At 40.4% G+C, this 19,419-nt stretch overlaps 1 protein-coding gene across 3 annotated transcripts in view; it reads right to left on the minus strand.

Moving 5' to 3' along the window:
• SDK1 (sidekick cell adhesion molecule 1) overlaps positions 1 to 19,419 on the minus strand; it is a 398,710-nt gene that overhangs the window by 141,911 nt on the left and 237,380 nt on the right. For 2 of the 3 annotated variants that reach the window (XM_027683614.1, XM_027683613.1), the window contains exons 6-8: positions 16,285 to 16,396; positions 15,108 to 15,298; positions 6,346 to 6,429 (exon numbers count right to left, since the gene is read on the minus strand). In XM_027683614.1, coding sequence (XP_027539415.1) covers positions 6,346 to 6,429; positions 15,108 to 15,298; positions 16,285 to 16,396 — 387 coding nt within the window. Of the gene's footprint in view, positions 1 to 2,656; positions 2,707 to 6,345; positions 6,430 to 15,107; positions 15,299 to 16,284; positions 16,397 to 19,419 lie in introns of those variants that run through there. The other variant, XM_027683615.1, reaches the window with a different exon arrangement.

Consider the following 19,419-nt stretch of genomic DNA (forward strand, 5'->3'; position numbering starts at 1 on the left):
AGGCTGCATCTCACATTATCAATGGTAATAACACACTGCAGAACATGTGGGAATAAAACCAGCAAACACTGGAGGGGGAATGTTGAGAAAACGTGTTATCAAATTACTTTCTTCACCCAATCATATTTCATGCTACCACAAAATAAGATTTAGAGCAATTTCATGTTGAAAGCCAGAATCATGCTACTTAAACAGCAGCAGTGTGGCAAGTCTGTAAGACCGTTCCATCCCAAATAAGATTCCTCTGTGCTCCTGTAGCTAAGATGTCAAAATACAAAGGAAATGGCAAATTACACATGAAAAATGAAGTGCTCACATGGCTGTATTTGAGTCCCAATTTAGCAGCTTAGTTTGAGCTGATGTACATACAACATGTTGCCAACGATGAGCTTTAAATTATGACTATTTTTATTCAGTCTCAAGCTTCACCTGTTATTTGAAAAATGCAGACATAAAGAGACACAAAAATCCTACCCTAAATATAAAACAGTTGCATTTATTCCTGTTTTCTTTCATGTGTATGTTCCACAAACTCTTACAGTTATTTCACATATATTTTTGTTCCATTGTATCCCCATCAGCTGGGGAGAAGTGGCTGTAAATTCAGTATATACAAAAGTGTAGGATTCTCTTTTTCTCAAGAGATGTCAGAGGCCTAGAACAATCTTACACAAATGTTCCCATCCCACTCCTCATATCAGACAATGTTTCATCTTTACCTCCCAGAAATCCCTAATGGATCAAAAGCTGAGGGTCCAATGCAGGGATCTGAAGCGAGGCAGGTATTTTATTATGTGATTAGCTAATCACAGAATCATTAAAGTTGGAAAAGATCTTCATGATCAATCACGAATCTTTGACCAAACACCACTGTGTCAACTAAACCAGAGGACTGAGTGCCACATCCAGGTGTTTCTTCAACACCTCCAGGGATGGGAACTCCCTGGGCAGCCCCTTCCAATGCTTGACAATCCCTTCCATGGAGAAATTCTTCCTGATGTCCAACCTGAACCTCCCCTGGTTCAGCTTGAGGCTGTTTCCTCTTGTTCTATCACAAGTTCCCCAGGAGAAGAGCCCGACTCCCACCTGGCTCCACTCTCCTGTCAGGGAGTTGCAGAGAGTAAGAAGGTGCCCCTTGAGCCTCCTTTTCTCCAGGCTGAGCCTTCCCAGCTCCCTCAGCCACTCCTGGTGCTCCAGACCCTTCCCCAGCTCCATTGCCCTTCTCTGAACATGCTCCAGCCCCTCAATGTCCTTCCTGAATTGAGGGGCCCAGAACTGGGCACAGCACTCGAGGTGTGGCCTCACCAGTGCCAAGTACAGGGGGACAATCACTGCCCTGCTGGTCCCACTATTGCTGATACAGCCCAGGATGCCACTGGCCTTCTTGGCCACCTGGGCACATGCTGGCTCATAACCACAGGAACACAAGGGTACCAGGCTGATTTAAGAAAGCTCAGCCCCAAAGGTGGCATTTTCATAATCAGTAGCTATTTTGGAAAACATATCACTTAAAATCTCAGAGCTCCACATTCCCTTGCAATGAGGTTGGACTTAAATTCATGGGCAAGTGAAATCTGCCCAAATAGAGAAGAGCAGGGTGTCACCGAAGCGTGGAGGATGGGATGTCACTGATGAATTGAGCATCTGCAGACAATGAATTTCACTGCAATGCTGGCAGTCACTTGATGTTCTGAGAGCTAAAGTGCTATGGGAAGATCTATATAATCATCATCATAATTTTAAAACTCCCAGAGTTAAATACTACTGTATTATACTTCCATTCATATCTTCTCTCGATGTACTTATTCCCTTTATACAGACAAAAGCTGTATTAACTCCTGGAAAGGATGTACAAACAATGCATAGAATGATTGAAAAACAACATCCAATTGCTGCTGTTACTTTTATAAACATGTATCATTTACTTCAATCACCTGTGATGCTTTTGTTCTGCTGATAAAGTAAAATGTACTCATAATCTTGCAGGTAATCATCTCAGGAAGAAACCCACTATGTAGAGTGCATTGTCTGATGGAGAATAGACAGAGTGTAGTAGCTTGCAATAGGCATAATTTAAATTTCATACAACAGCCCATATACAGAATTAGCGTAAATTTCAACGTTCAGAAATCTCGGTGAGAGTGTTATTCATCTCCTGAAAACCCTCCTGGGCAAATACAAATTATCACTGAGTAATGAAGAAACAGATGATGCAAAATGGAATAGTTCTCCTGATGCTGAGAAGCCTGGAAATGATTTCAAGTTTAAATAATAGCAACTCCATTTTCCCACACATCAGACTTGATAGGCACTGAGGAAATAATGAAATCTTGCATTCAGTACACTCAAACCTTTAACACTGGTGTCATTCCATAAATCCCATTCTACTAACAGTATTGGCAAAACTTCTAATCCTATAATCACTGTGAGATACACCTTCCTATCACCAACTCAGCTGACAAACTGAATATTACCATCTCTATTTCTCTACATTTCAGTTACGGATATCTTCCTCTACTCAAAGTTATGAGTCTGAATAATAGGATCTTATCTAAGCACTCTGATGCTTGTCAGCAGCATTCATTTGGGCTTTAGTGATCTTCCCAGAGAGATTTGTCTTCCAAGTTGTACACATGTTCTTTTATAATTTTGCTACCTGCTTGGCTGTAAAAATGGTTAAACCCAGCTCCTTTTCTTCTCTTCCTCTTCTACCTCACAACCTTTCCTCTCCACACACCCCCAAAGGAATTTTGCTTCTTTGCTTCTCTAAACAACTTCTGGTGAAAAAATGATGAAGAAAACACTTTAAAGACCTCTTGCACTACACCTTTGCAAGCAGTATCAGCCCTACTCTACTGTTTGAGACATGAGTGGCCTAAAAGAATAGAAATAATAAATAAAATAACCTTATTTCTAAGCTGTGTGCAGCACTATTCATCTTTCCCAGACAAATTAATCTAGTGCCATGGGGAAGAAGGGAAGGCAGGAAACAGAGATGCTGGTTCTGGCTTTGCCACTTTCTCTGTAACCTTGAGCAAATAACTTATGGACCCTGAGGCTCAGTTTCCTCATCTGTGAAACAGCTGTTTGACTCTTTGCCATGTTTAACTTAAGAACCTGGATGAAAGACTCGAAATATTCACTGTGTCATTTTTGTTATTTATTTTTTACAGCCTTCTCTAGATCCCAGTGGGCTACTGGGGAATTCCAAAAGCATCTTTCCATCTACTTTTCTAAACAGGTTGAACTGAAGTCCAATTAACTACACTCCCCAGACACCATCACCACTGCCTGCAGCTCTAAACTTTCTATAAGCAAATAAGAAAGAGCATTTAAAGGGAACCCATTGAACATGCAGGCAGCAACAAGCACTGCTGGAAGATAAACAGCAGAGCCTGGTTATTGCTGGGCCTGATACACTGAAACTCCATTACAGGGGAGTAGAAAGCTGGCTGGTGCAAGTTGCAATTTTATTTACAGTTAATCTCTGCTTATAGTGTGAAATTAATCTGTCTCTCACACATTCATAGTGCACAAAGACTTGGCAAATGGGCTTTGTGCACAGAACCTGACAGGGCTGGGGGAAATACAATCTGTCTTCCCATTTGTAGCAAAGGTACAGGGCAGCTTTGCAGTTCCCCAGTGCTTTATTGCAGCTCCCAGGTCGGAGCAGGGAGGCAGCAACCTTCATTTACCCTCTTTTTAAATGCTGGCAATTCTGTAATAATGGATCTAAACTCCTCTATGTTTAATTCTAATACCTGCCCCTTATAAGACAGTGTTACAGATATTCAGCAAAATAATCCATGTGAAGACAGGTTTCCATGCTCCCGCACCACATTCATCAGCAGATCAGATGTGTACCAGAAGAGTGCAGCAGAAATAAATAATTTTGTCTAATAAGAGTTCCCATATCTCCACTGAGTTCCCACCTCCTTGGGAACTAAACTGCCCAAAGCAAGAGTTAGGGTAGAAGGAAGAGTTGAAGTCAACCTCATCTCTCCCTGATAGTTCCAGGTTGTTTGTTTTTGTAATACATGAAAAACATTTGAGACAGTAGACAGGTTTTTCTCACTGACAGTGAGGCAGGCTAGAGATTAATCAAACAGTTGTGTAGTATTGAAACATTTAAAAGAAAATAAATCACAGAATGTTTTTAAACTCAATTTCTCTAATGATACACTTAGTTCCACTACTTGAAAAATCTTCTCCAATTAAAAAAAAAAAGCCACAATGTTTGTCATAACACATGGTGAAACGTAAAGTTGGTGGCACATGGCCAGAATAGATGTCTTTCTTGTCATAATTCCTTCCTCTAAAATTGTCTAGTCATGGATGCTCAGGTAGCCCAAGGACAGGATGCTTTTCCCGGCTCCAGCAATCTGTGCTTTGGCCATTTCCTCAGCCAGACTTGCATACACACAGCTGTGTTTAAAAGCCCTTACTGGATTTTTCCTCCATAAATTTCATTTGTTTTTTCTAAATATTTCTTATTTCTCTTTATGTCCTATTTAATGCCTGGACCAATGACCTCCACAGTTTATATTTTCCGAAAAAGAACTCCTTCCTTCATCGTACATCTCCCACACGAAAATTTAGTTGGGTGTCTCCTCTACTTCCTGTACTAAGCAACACAGAATCATCCTCTCCTACTCACCTTCCTATATGTCACTCATCCTTCAGTTATCTCTTCCACAAAGTGTTCCAGTCAATTTAATTTTTCATTATTCAAAAAAACATGGCAGAGCTTTAACTATACCATTCCTACTTTAGAGTATCTCTCCAGTTTTCCTCCATCCCTCTCTCCAAGAACTGTGTGAAGGATCAGAGATGGGGGTGTTGCCCCATGGATCCATACAGTATCACTCCCTTATTTTTTCTCTATTCCTTTCTTCCCAGTACCTCACATTCTGAAGCACAGCTTGGCACTGAATTGATGTTTTCAGAAGACAAACCTTTTCTGCACAGTAATAGGAAATTTCATCTCTGTCAATAATTTCATCTGCCAGTTTATTGACCAGTCAGTTCAAATCATCAGGACCTTTGGCAACTCCTCTGTGGTCAGTTTTAATGTTGACATTGTTGAATATTTTTATATGATCAGCAAACACCATCATCTTACTCTTCACCCTCTTTTCCAGGGCATTTATGAGTACATTGAACAGCACAGGTTCCAGCAGAGGTTCCTGGAGAACTCCACTGACAGCAGGTCCTGCAGCGTTTTGTTTAAAAAGCTATTAATTAACAACAAGACATTGTCTCTTCTAATCTGATAGCTTCATTTCTATAAGAGCTCTTTATAAGAGACCTCATCAAAGGCTTCTGAAATTCCAAATCAGCCAGAGCACCCTTAACACACAGATTTGCTTATCACACAGTTGGCAAATCTTCCTTCTAGAAAAGCAGTGCTGACTCTTTCCTACATAAAACACATAAAAATGCTGAAATCATAGTGGCAATAGTATAATCACACAGCAAAAATATCTTTATTGGCTTTGAGCTGGAGAAAGACACCATACAAATAAGCTGTTAGTTAGATATGGGTGCTTTTTAATCAAGGATCTTTTTCCCTAAGGATGTCATGGCATTTTTGTATGTATTGCTTCTATAACTCAACACTGGGGGAAGCGAGATAACAACACGTTCAGTCACTTGCCAAACTCATGAAGAAATGTGGTGACTTTGACAACCCTGCTCTAATCACAGGGTCTCCTACCTTACTAAAGGGCTTAAATAGGTGGTGATTGCATTTCTCTGGAACTAAATCCAAAAAACCATTTTGGTTTAGGTGGAATTCTAGACATTTGAAGCCTTTTATATTATTAAAACACCTGCCAACTAAAAACTGCCTGTAATAGTCCTCCTGCAGATTTCATAACTACACTCAGATGTCAGTTACTGACATTTCCATTCAGTATAGAAGTCCCGTAAGTTTTAGAGAAAAAAGGACATTTGAATTGATGAAAATAATGACTGTTTGCATTGCAAATGATGGGTTCCATGACCATGCTTATTTTCTGGCTCAAGACACTGGTGTCTCTTATATAGCAACAACTATGAAGCAAAGACAGGCTCCCAGAGAGACAGGAGCAGGATTTTTGCTGCCAACAGACAAACATCAACATGTGGGCATTACTCATGTCTAAACTAAACAACAGGGACTGCCCAGCTTTCCAAGGGGAAAGGACAACCCTCTCCTTTGTACTTGGGATCTGTGATAATTAGCAGTAACGCAGAGAACTCTAAACGTTAAACATTTACATGAGATGGTTTATATGAGATGATTACTTCCATACCAGATATACACAAATCATTGATCCAAGCTGGAACACTCTGCAGACTCACCCATGGCCTGGCACAGGATGTCCACGTCCTTCTCCACTTCAGCCAAAATCAGGCTCTCGGGCTCAGCCGTAAAATACGGTGGTTCTTTAGAAAGGGGAAAGCAAACAGGAGTCAACAAGCAAAGCCACAGCAAAATGAAAAACAGGTGCTGATTTAAAGATATTCATCATATAATCTCTCCACAGGTGGTGTATTTGATGTAGTGTGTTACAAACAGATTAGTTTGACCAAGTTTGTCTCTATTGGAGGTGCTTTTTTTTGGTAGTAAAAGCATCATAAAAAAAGCTGACAATTTTTGCTATGCTGAGTATGAATTCCAAGGAGTCAAGTCAATGTAAGGTAAGATTTAGGGGTTTGCACTGTAAATTAATACTCAGAGCAAGGGCTACTTTTCATTTTATTGGATTGAATCATGGAACATGTTAATTCTTTGCTCAGAAAGGTCCTCCCAAGAGGTTTATAAAGGTTTATATTTACAACATAGCATTTTATAGGATAGTTTGCTTCAGTATCTAGACTGAATTCCACCTCACAGAGGCATGAAGCATGTCAAATAAAGTGCCATAGCATGTCAGAGAGTCGACATCAGAGGACAAGCGCAGCGTAATTAAAAAAAATTCTTCTCAACTGTTTTATTTCTTGCAAGCAAACAGATTTAATGCTTTAATTGAAGTTATAGTAATAATCATAAAAATTCCCACTTTATCATTAGGGCTAAAGAAAAGATATTAGACGTTTAATTAAACAAAGACAAGACTGCAGAAATTGTTGAGTGTGCTGGCATGTAACTCTTTCTTCTATGCAGCATAAAATTGAAGAGCATCATGTCAAAGTCCCAGAGGCACTAAGGTTGCAGTAATTATCATGGTAACTAAAAACTGTCATAGTCTGTTCAATGCAATTATCATCTGACTACTGTTTTTAGAAGGATTTTACTTGATTATAAATGGAGTTCCATTGTAGCACAAACAAACTCACTGGTAAGTTTTAGAAAATACAGAAAACAACAATATAAGAAGCTTGTGAGAACAAGCTATTCGTGTTTTCATTTTAAGGAAATCAAGCATGGTTGAAAAAATGCAGTAAACTGCAAGATTCAAGGTCATCTGAGCTGACCTTCTCCCAAATCTCTTCACCAAACATGACTGAAAAAAGGACTTGTGGTTGTATTATTGATAAAACATCAGTATTTTAGTAAATAAAATCAAAATCATATAATTTTTATCCTGCAAAATCTTATTTCTCCTGCTACCACCTGCAGTATAGCAAGTGTGGCTCTCATTGCACAGGGATGACATGATGATATGCCAGCAGGTACATATCAGTAGGCACTGGATTAGAATAGAAACCTCCCTTTCCCAGCACTTCTTCCCACTAACTGCAATAAAATACTTGATTCAGTGTACAGAACTGGGGTCTCCTCTGAGCACCAATGGATATTACAATTCTGCATTCATTCCAAAGAAAGTCAATCAATATTAGTCTTCAACATGCTGTGCAGAGGAGGAGGGGAGGTTGCAAAATAGCCTGCAATACTTGTTTACCCAGCAAAACCAATAAAACCAAGCTACCTGATTTATTATATTCTAATAATATACATGTGTTAACATTATTGATCCTCACTGCCTAAATATAAAGCTATTAATAAACACACATAATAAGCTGTGATTTATTGCATATGATCTCATGCGTTAATCTAAACAACAAATTGAAAAGCTGAACATTTAATTGAAATTCACTGATGGCACACAGTTTGACATGTTTGATCAGCTAAGTTGCTGAGTCCTCTGCAATTCATCTCAGTCCATGTTTTCACTCTGAGTGCTCTTTCCTCTCACGCCATCCTCCAGGCCTTGGCTGGTGTTTTCCTTGTGCTCCATTTTTTTAGGATGTTAACTTTTTAGTTTCCAAACTTTTAGCCTGGTGTCCTGATCTACGTGCCTGTCTGTGGCCACACAGGTGAGTGTCCCTATGTCCTACTCTCAGAATAAAATTTGCATCTTTCATTTTATGGCAACTGAATGTGATCGTAAGGGGAGGCAAAGGGTGGCCAGAGCAGCACTGGGCCAAGAGAACATCCAGACTCATAATCCCACATCCAGACACTCCCTTCAAAATTTAGGCTCTTCTGTGGACGTCTCTTGAGTCAGTGAAGTTCAAGTTTATCTTCTTCTGTTTAGAGAACTCCTGACTGCACATTTTCCACCCTCCCTTTTCCAAAGGACTTTGACCTTAGCGGGCCAATTTCTAAACTTGGCAACCTTCAGCCACCAGCTCTCACAAACTTTCTCCTAGATCAGCAACACATTCACACACCAGTGATAAATTTGCAGATTTATCTTCACCATGAGCCTGCAGTCCAGCTGCAAAGCACTTAGTGTGACCTCAAAGATGCTCGTGGTTCCATGACCTCTGCTTATGTGCTGCTGTTTCGGCAGTTATACCTGGCATATTTACAAAGTCGTCTTTCCCAGAGTCCCTCCCAAAATCCTAACCTGCAACCTGTGCTCCTTCCTTTAAATCCCATACAGGCTGTTATGTCACCCTCAAAGAAACTTCTTCCATTGAGAGATGCTTAGGTGAGCAAGTATCACACAGTGAATTACGTGACAAGGAACTTGAAGTCAGTGACAACTGTCACTTAGCAAACGGGATGTGATGTTAAAAGAGGAAGAGTCACATCAGCTTTTTTTTGAAAGAAGCAGGGAGAAACAGAAGCAGACAAGACAGAAAAAGAGCACGAGCAGCAGAAAGATGCAATCTAAAGGCCCCAGAGAGCTCCCAGAGGACTTTTGGTGCCAACGGATTTGATTTCCAGTCTTTGAGCCCAGACTCACCTTTTCCCTCAGACTAAGGCCTGCTGAACTCTGTTCTCACAGCCATTCAGCAGCTGGAAGCACTGCCAAGTGCAACAACCACCCACGGAGGAGTCAGATGTTATTCTTTCAAGACAAGCACTGATACAGAAAACCTTCCAGAAGCAACTCCACAATTTACTGCTTCTATTGCCTAAAGATAGAGATAAGCCTGGGTGGGAAGATGAGGCTAATTCATAAGGAATTCTGGAAGACCTAGAATACCACGTGGACAACGGTGCTGTCACATGCCAAGTCTAATATTCATGGAAAATTAGCCTTGGTGATGTAAAGAATGAGAGGATCCCAGCAGTACCAGTGTAGGGATACTCTCAGGGTGTTGAGGGAAATGAAACAGTGATTTCACACAGAACCACAGAATGGTTGGGCTTGGAAGTGACCACTGGAGATCATCTAGACCCACACCCCTCCTAAAGCTGGTCCATCCAGAGCAGTGTGTAGGTGTGTTTTTAATATCTCCAGAGAACGACCCTTCACCCTCTCTGGGCAGCCCCTTCAAGTGCTCTGTCACCCTCAAAGTAAAGAAGTTTGAGTTTTCCATGCAACTGTGCTGCTTTTCCACATCCACTTGTCTTTCACCAGCATCATGGAAGCTCTAAATGTCCTTTGCAGTGAGGGCCTATGGCTTCAACAGAACTCAGGCTGTGGAAGAAACAGCTCTTGTTACAGGTGCTGGACAACCAAAATATCAGCTCTTCACTTCTCAGAGGTGTCAGATGTATCATCTGCACACCAGGTGTGTGCCTGAGGGCCTGAATGGCCAGAACTAACTGCAAGGCTAAAATTCAGGGTATCTGAATTTGGTTTATGCAGTACCTGGTGAATAACTGTCAGAAAGTGGCCATAAAAATGCAGCAATATTTATAGGGGTCAGATGGCACTCTGAAGGGGCATTCTGGCTGTCTGTATATACGACTCTATTGCATATTTATAAGGCTTGGTTTGAATCACACAGTACGAATTTGAACATTTATTGTTGTAGGCAATAATCATGTGTTGAAATTTAATATGTGTGGCGAAATTACAGCGTCTTCTAAACTATGTAACATGCCAGACACAAGTCCCCAGACACAGCAATTTCTAGGAATGACAGTAATTTTTTAGAAATTATAGAATCAGAGTAGTTAGAATAGGAAAGGACCCATCACTCTGAGTTCACCCTGTGGCATCACCGTGTGCTGGCAATGAGAGGGGTCACAGCTCAGAGCAGACTGCAAGAAACAGATACTGTATTGTTCAGATATTGTATTGGTGTCTGACTGATCTTCACTAAAAGGTCAAGTACAAGCAAGGGGGAAAAAGAGTATTTGAATATAAATACAGGCTTTTAATAATTGTTGAGGGTTTGGGGGGTTTTTTTGCACTCCAGATACCACTGGAAAGACATCTCTCGGCAAAGCCCTTGAGAGCCTGCAAAATTTGATACTGTTCTAACTTCCCCTGCACAGAGTTACATGGTCACTGATTTTAACATTCAAAAGATAGCAGTCAGCATCCATTACACACCCTTCAAGCTGCATTGGAGATGTGTGACCTAATCCTAGATACACACATGAAAGTCAGAAAGAACAGAGAAAGCCCCAGGGGCTCCTCCACAGCTGAAATTCCTGCATCGCTCAGAAATTCAGGGCTGCATATTTAAGAGGAAAATTGAGCCTTCAACATGGAAGCCTTCCTCCAGCATTACCATAAACTAATTTATTTGGTGAATATCTTCTAAAGAAAGAGGAACTGGAAACTTGACAGCCCCTTGTAGGTACAAAGTCCTCAACCTCAGACAGTAGATCAGACTGGCCATGCTGGGAGAGAAGTCACATTGTGGATGCATGCAGAGCAGGTTCCTTAAAGCAAGATTTTTCTTTGCATGAATATCAGGTTAGAACAGAGAGAGATGAAAAGATGTGTCTAGTTTCTTGCTACTACCTCTACTGTGAGCTGCAGTGTGTGTGTGTTCTGAAACCTTCTAACAGCACAGGGAACACATGTCCTGTTTGCAGGAATGAAAGCAGGAGGAACGTCTCAGGAACGTCAGAGACAGAACTGGGCTTCCCAGAAGTCCCATTGCTTCCCTGTGGGATAGGTCCTGTGTGCATCTGGGTCCAAGGCAGCATGCCTGTGACCATCTCAGAACCTCTGAAGCTTGACAAATCAAAAACCCGTCAATATTTCTTTCCTTTGAGCCCAAATTGTGATTAGGCAAGTCCAAAGACATTTCATATTATAGTTTCCCTGAAAACTTATTCTTTTCTTACACAGTACATGAACAGAGTCACCAAGGTCTTCTCTTAAGCACAATATATGAACACAATCACCATGGAAAAATTATTTCCACTGCTTTCAAGACAGCATCTGTAGTGTTTCAAAGTGTCTAAGCCAGAGCCATGAGAGCTGTTGACTCCAGAGGTCTGAGCACAAGGCATTGAGGTGGCTCACAGCTACAGAGGAAAATAACTTCTGTTCTGGCAGTTCTATACACAGATCCTTCTGCATCTGGACGCTCCTGAAGAACAGTGAAGGAAAAACAGACACAGAGTCCATCTCAGAGCCCAACCAGGTGGGCCTTTCATACTAACATCATAACTTTTCTGATGTGTTCCTGTATCCCATGGTCCCACAAAGCTGAATCCTTCACACCTGATGAGGACCAGGGGAGCCTTTAAGAGTGACACAGACCTACAACACTCCCTTATCGTCCTATTAGAAAGAAATCTATCCAGCTGGGATGTAAAAATTCTCCCAAGATGAGAATAATATGTTTATGAATGTAGTTCTCTGGAAATAAAACTGCTCCAGAAAGAAGGGAAGCCCTCTACTCTGACTCTGACTTAATCCTATTCATTTGGACAGGCCAACAAGGCTTCAGTCCTCAGTTCTGTACAACCCCTCATCATTCCAGGCTGTTCTTTCTAATTGTTTTTCTCTTCAATCTGTTCAGATTTTACTTTCTGACTGCATCTGATTTAAAGAGCAGTTTGGATTTCATGTAGTGGAAGAGTTTCATTCCTCATTTTCTTAAGCTCCTAAAATTTGTAATTTCCTATAGAATAGTCACTTAAGAAATGACTATTGCAATTTGTCACTAACAAAACTTGCAGAAGTGGAGCAAAAGAATTTAAGATTAGCTCAGTTTTCAAATTGGTTTGTTCATGAGAAGACTCTTTAAATTACTTAATCTTCAAACTGTTAGTGATAAAACAAATGTGCTCTTATCTAATCTGCAACAAATCTTTCCCAAACTGTTACTCTGCCAACTGAGGAACATGATACACTTTAAAAATTTATAACAACTGCAGCTAATAAAACCAAGGTTTGGAACCACCTCAGTTTATCTTTTCTGGAACAATATGAAGATGTCAGAAAGCTCTTTGCCATATTCAGAAGAAAACTGCAGCAGCACAAGACTCGAGGATTTTCTCCTTGCTTATACAGTACTACTGTAATACATTAGAGATTCAGATTTTTTGAATATTATTGTGATTCTAATTTACAAACCAAGATGTACTCTCAGAAATAGCCAGAAAAACTTCAGAGATAATACTGTAGGTCACAAATAATAATTTAAACTGAGTAGGTGCCTTTGTACTAAGTTCCACTGCCTTCTAATAAAGCTCTTGTCACCATCTGAGCCACACTCAAATTGTGTGACTTCCCTTAGCTGGGAAAGTCAAGGACTGATATATTTGCAAAAAAAGCTTTGATTAACTCAGTGTTTGTGATATCTTTGATGCATCTTTTTATCCCTACCCCTATTCTACCTGTTAATAGCAAAGTATTTTTCTCTATTGATCCACAAAAGCTCTCGTTGCCATACTATTAAGGGTCTGCCTTTGATTTCTCCCATTTTGAATACAAACCTTTGTTTTTAACACAATTTCCTTTTTCTGTTAGTCAAGACCCCTCATTGAGTCCACAGTGTGTTTTTCTCCCAAATACAGCTCATTATCAGCTCCCCATCTACACCTACACACTAAAAATATTTTATGCATGCAAATGGACAAGCAAACTTGATTCTCTGTAAATACTACCTCAATGGACTATGAGAGATACACTGCAGAAATCCTGGGGTTTGAATCCTGTCTACACTTTCCTCTAGAACCCATCCCCTGACTAATTAAATGACGGCCAGATCCATCCAAGTATTCTAAAGCTGAATATAAGTTATGCATTAACTACTAATCCTTTGATTTGGCTCCCTGTTTAGAATTAGAGATCCATCCTGCAGCTCAAGAAACTCATAAATAAAGAAATCTATCAGGCTTTGCTGACACATTGAGTAAACACCTACATCTGAAGTGTCGTGTTCCATCAGAAGGAAATAAAAGTAATTGGTAACCAATTTGTTTCTGCTTTCTTTCATCTGCTTGTTCTTACCTACAGACCTTTTCATAACTTCATTCCCTGACAACCTCCTAAAACTGGATAAGAAATAAATAAAACATTTAAAAATAAGAGAGCAGGTAAGCTACTAAAGCACTGCTAGTTTAATATGATTCCCCAATGATTATTTTTCAGTTTTACTGTAACTGTATTTAAGAATCTTTTCCATTAACCAAGAGGCTGCTTTAAGTATTACATTAGACTGGATGTGATGGTAGAGCAGCAAAGGTAAATCAGGTACAATAAAATCTTATGAATAAGGAAGAGTTTAAACAAAACCCATAAATAAGTGAAATCCATCTCTGCTCCTTAAAGGGAAGGCAATAATTCTAAGAAACAGAGGACAAAAAAAAAAGACTGGAATCAAACTTTGTCCAGTAGGTAATAAATATAACAGACACACAGAACTACAAGTGAATCTGGAATGGAGTTTTGCAGAGAAAAGAGCTGCTTTCTCACTTAGCAGGAACTACTACAAATTGCTTTAGTAGAATACAGACCCTACAGCAGTCTTTAAAACTGCATTTTCAGAAGGCTCAAAGAGTGTAGAGAACCACGGGCTGAATTCCCTCTGCAATGCTACAGAAGTGCACGTGCATGAATCCTGACCAACGCTGAGACTCGTGTCACTGCCAGAGCAACGATCTCCCCAGGACACTCACACAGTTATTACTGGCACTATTACACAAAAGCTTGACTTTACACAATCAGCTCTGGCTTAAAACACCTCCATGTCCCCAGTCTAAAACATCTCTTTTAGTCTAAAAGTCCCAGGACACTCCACCCTGTGTGCAGCGTGTGAATTTGCAGTATGATATCAGGATACGACATGCTGGTAAACCATCATTTCCAAATGCCAACCTCCCTCCTACAGCAACACTTGGACACAGAGCTGAGGGTGGAAACAGGCCAGGAAAGGACAGCCATGCCCCCTTAAAAGTATTAAGTGCAAAGTTTCCCTTGAGTCAAAGGTCCAGCAAACGGAGCTGCTTTAATTGTAATTCCTTCCCCCTCCTTTTACCTCACCAGGGCTCTCTGCCTGCCTGTGTGTGAACATCATCCTTGGCCCCTGACTGGCACTTGCAACACAGAAGGCACAGAAGTGCTCCTAAAAGCCTTCTTTCAGAAATACAGGCACTTGACATATGAAAACTAGATGTAAGCAAGCCAGGAGTTAATCAGGATTTAATGCATCTAAAAGCCAAGATATGGAAGCTGCCCATTAAGGATTTTACTACTGTATTTCTCAAAATTCTCATTAAATGTATGGTTTCACAGGGGATTCAGAATCACATCAGTGTTTAAAAAAATCTATTTGATGAATTTATATTAGTGGGGAAGAACAGCTGAATTAATTTGGAAGATAACCCTCTTTCACCTCCTTTGTTCTGTTCTCTGAAGAAAGGTTCAAATGTAAGGTCAATGAAATATTAAGATATCAATTTTATCTCCTATTATACCTCAGCCCAGAGCCTGTTTTAGTAAAAAAACCACTGCCTTGAGATTTACCCAGTATAGAAAGGAAGGCTTTCGCTCTTGCTGGTTCCTCTGTGCTCTCTCTCAGTTTTGCTTCACAGAAGTACATCCCCACATCAGCAGAGGTTGGGTTGGTGATAGTGAGTCGTCTCCCAAAGCTGCTAATGCCACTGGTTATCTTTATTCCATTTCTCTTCCAGGTCACACTTAGTCTCTCAAGAGGTCTGCCAAGAAATACAATACAAGAATACAACAATAAAACATATATATTACAGAATAATCTTCTGTGTGTGCATATATATGTATATATATACACACACACACAGAGAATACATTATTAAAAATTATAAAACTTCTTAAAGCCTTTCCCTATTCCCAACATTCACTATTAAGAAATAAATGCATATATAATGTCTACACACTAAGACTACAGACTACTCAAGTGGCATTATGCAAGTACAGCTAATTGATACAGCAATAGAACTTAAGTGCTAATAATTTGATTTCTCTAAGCAAAAGGAGTAAATACTGCTATGGGAATCAGCTGCATGGGAAGTGCTTTCATTATAACTCAATTACCAAAACAATATTAATCATATCAAGAACATCTCTGCCCTCAGAGGGGAAAGTGAATCAGTTGGTCTTATCACCCAAGGACTTCAACTATTTACTTCCACTGAAATTCAAAGCTATTCAAGGCCAACTAGATGGAAACATAGAGGAATGCTGTGAATTCTATATTACAGTGCATTATGAACAGTTGAGCAATAATCACTGTAAAATGAGAGTGCCTGAAATAAATTACTTCATAGGAGATCCTCACTAATTTATTTACTAGGCAGCATCAACTATTCAACAATATCACCTTTCCTGTTGACAGGCAACACAGCTGAGATGTTATTAACCCTTACCATAACCTTTTCCTTAAGATAATGTGTGCTGATTTAACACCACTGTACTTCTTTTCCTTTCCACGTGAGGAACGGGTGGGAAAGTACCCCTGACCATATCGTCATTTGGCCAGAAAAATCAATAGGTTTAATTCAGTAATGTTGCACAAACAAGATTATTCATAAGGTTGTGCTGAAGAGCGAGCATTCTGCTTCAATCTCTAAATTAATAAAAAATGAAAATAACTCCCTCTGTCCTTCTCAGTAAAGGACAGTGTGTTACAACGAGTCCCCTGCAGCCCCAGGGGGTGTTTCCATACCTGGCGTTGGCCACACACTCCAGAGTGGCCTCGCTGCTCCCGGCGACCACGCTGGTGTTGCGGGGGCGGATCACGATGGAGGGAGCCAGGGGCTCAGTGGGGTCTGCAGCACCTGCCCGGGCACAAAGACACCTGGTGAGGGCTCTGGACACCTGTGACAGCGGTAACAAAGGCTGCAAATCTCACTCTTCAGCCTCACCACGGATTTTAATCCCCTGATTGAAGGGAGATCTCCAGCACGGCTGTTTCACCAATGCATCTTGAGCTCCGTCAGCCTTGGTGCTGCGACCACTGTTCCAGTGCCCAACTACCCCCTGGGGGAAGAACCTTTCTCTAATATCCAACCTGACCCTGCCCTGACACAGTTCCAGGCCATTCCCTGGGTCCTGTCCCTGGTCCCCACAGAGCAGAGCTCAGTCCCTGCCCCTCCTCTGCCGCTCCCAAGGAAGTTGGAACTGCAGTGAGGTCTCCCCTCAGTCTCCTCTTCTCCAGCTGAACACACCAAGTGCCCTCAGTGTCCTCACACGGCTTCAAATCAAGGCCCTTCTCCATCCCCGCTGCCCTCCTTTGGACACTCTCTGATGGCTTCACATCTTCCTTATCTTGCAGTGGCCAACACTGTACAAACACACTGTTCCAACATACCCAGCCTGGAATCATTCAACACACAGAACTCCCAAGAACTACTCCCAGATGGAGTGCAGGGGCCATTCTCAAAGAGAGAGCAAATAAATTAGGCATCCTAAAGGTTTTCTATTGTTGAGCACTTTTATTTTTATCAAACACTTGCTGACTTATATTTTTAAGACCTTTTCATGTTTTGTTTAATCTTACTCCTTCCATACCATTTCAAAAGAGTCTGCCAATACTCATGTTAGTTCTTTAAAAAGATTTTACACACTGGGGAACAAATATAAAATTAACAAAGCAGCATATCACAGCAACTTCAATCCCTCTTTCTTATCAGGAAAGTAAATAACCCAAATCTGTTACTCTTTTGTGAGGCTTCATACTGTAAATAATTTAGCTTATGCAACAGTCAGCAGACACTTAAAAAATGGTAAAAAGGCAGCTTGTAAATTTTCTCTGTGTACATTTAGTAAGTGAATTAAAATACCCATGTATTCATAGGTACTTTGCTTCAAGCAACTCATTTGGGAAAGAAAAATTAGCTATTTTTTTAGCTTGAATAACAGAGTAATAAAATTTTCTAAAGATACAGAAACCAATAAACAAATTACAGAGAAAAGTAATGAAAATAAAACCAAACTGATGGAAAAGCAAGCCACTTCATCAAATGTTTTCTGCAAAGGAAGCTAGTCCATGCCCATTAAGCAGAATGGGAAACTGGGAAATGCAAAGTACAAATCCTGAATGTTTAAGATAATTCCCTAAAGAACAGATAATGGACAGAAGACTCTTTGCTTGGATCATACCCAGCACACCAAAAGCCATTTCACATAGGATTTCATTTGCTGGAGAGACAAAGCCTTTGGTAATGGGGCTCAAATGTTCACCAGGTTAGCAGATTTCTGAATGACAAATCTTTCACCTTTTGATGTTTTTCTAATTGATAGCAGATAGTGTAGTATGGGAGATGGAAGTGTGGAGTGTAATTTTAAGATTTTAAGAATATCACCCACACTTCTGAATAAATTCAAGCATTCAAGAATAGTACTTCAGAAACTATAAGCACATATTTATTTCTTCCCATAAATATGCTCTGTCAACCTGACACAGATCCATATGCAACTCCCATGGGATCTCAAAAATCAAGCTGTTAGTAGATTTTACGTCTACTCCTCAACAATCCTGGAAATACGATAGAAAATCTATTTTCTAAGATTTCCATGGTGGTCTTATAGGCATTCATGGCAGAAATTTTCCAGACAGTAATCTGAAAAAAAACCCAGAAAATAAGAGTTGATCAGATTAGTAGCTTGTTACTGATGAGAAGGAATGACCTCAGCATCACTGTTCACCACTACTTCTGCCCAAGATGAAGGTCTGTAACAGTAAGTGCTAAAAGATCAACAAACAAGTTACTAATTTGGCAGTAATCATTTCTTATCTCCACCTGGAAAAGAAGAAAACCACTTGTTTGACTTATCAGCTCCCCTGAAGAATGGCTCCAGCCCAGAAAAACCAGCCCAAGAGGAGAATCCAGCTTTGTTGTAACCTCCATCACCACACGAGTGGCCCTGTGTGCAGCCAGCAGATAAGCAAGGAAATAAAAGTGCACATTCCTCCCCCTGAAACCAGGAAAAGGTGAGATTTCTTTGACTTTCTTACTGGCTGTAACAAGAATCAAAACGAAGTATGTGTTTATTTTCATTTTGTCTCATCCCTGAAATGTATCTATTAAAAGCAGGCTGCTGAGTGAACTAATACTGATGTCATACAGGAGGCTCACCAAAATGGTCAGAACTTGGAATCCCAGGAATATACCTACCAAGGTAGCTATAGAGGTAACAAGCAGACAGAGAAAACAACAGCATTTCCAAGTATTATCTAAACAGTATATAGACAGCGTAAACATTCCTATTTGTTATTCAAAGATAGTTTAAATTTCCCTCTGCAGCACTAAGAAACCCATAACTCGCCCTGGCCCCAATCCTGCCAAATCAAACTCAACAGGGATGTTCCCAGAGCTCCTTTTGCAGGGGGCAGTTTGGAGCTTTGTTTTGTGGCTGATTGAAGCATCAAAGGAGGAACTCAGTTTTACTTTAGAGTAAAAAATCTCAATAGGGCTGTAACTTGGCATCTGTGTGTCCATGCCACCCTTCAGAACTTTGTGTTTTTGTAAGAAATCCACAGTTTCAGAGGAGCCAGGATCCTGATGGAGATAAGGAGCAACACTGGGATTTTGTTTCGATGATGCACCGTGGCACATTGGGCTGGGAAAGGTAGAGAGCTACTGCAAACAATCAGATAGTGCACAACTACCCAGACTTTCCAGGTTTCTCATCCTACCTGTCAATAAAGCCACTCCATCCTTCTCCTACCTCCTAATGTACTGCACAGAAGTGATTCTACTTGACTGATGCTACACTAAAATCCAATGCAGAATGTCATTGTTAGTAAACAGACATCTTCTGTGAAAATCCTTCGTAGAAAACAAAGAATTTTTTTCTT

Source organism: Neopelma chrysocephalum, unplaced genomic scaffold (genome assembly GCF_003984885.1).
Source record: "Neopelma chrysocephalum unplaced genomic scaffold, ASM398488v2 Primary Assembly neopelma1_65, whole genome shotgun sequence".
NCBI classification, from domain to species: Eukaryota; Metazoa; Chordata; class Aves; order Passeriformes; family Pipridae; genus Neopelma; species Neopelma chrysocephalum.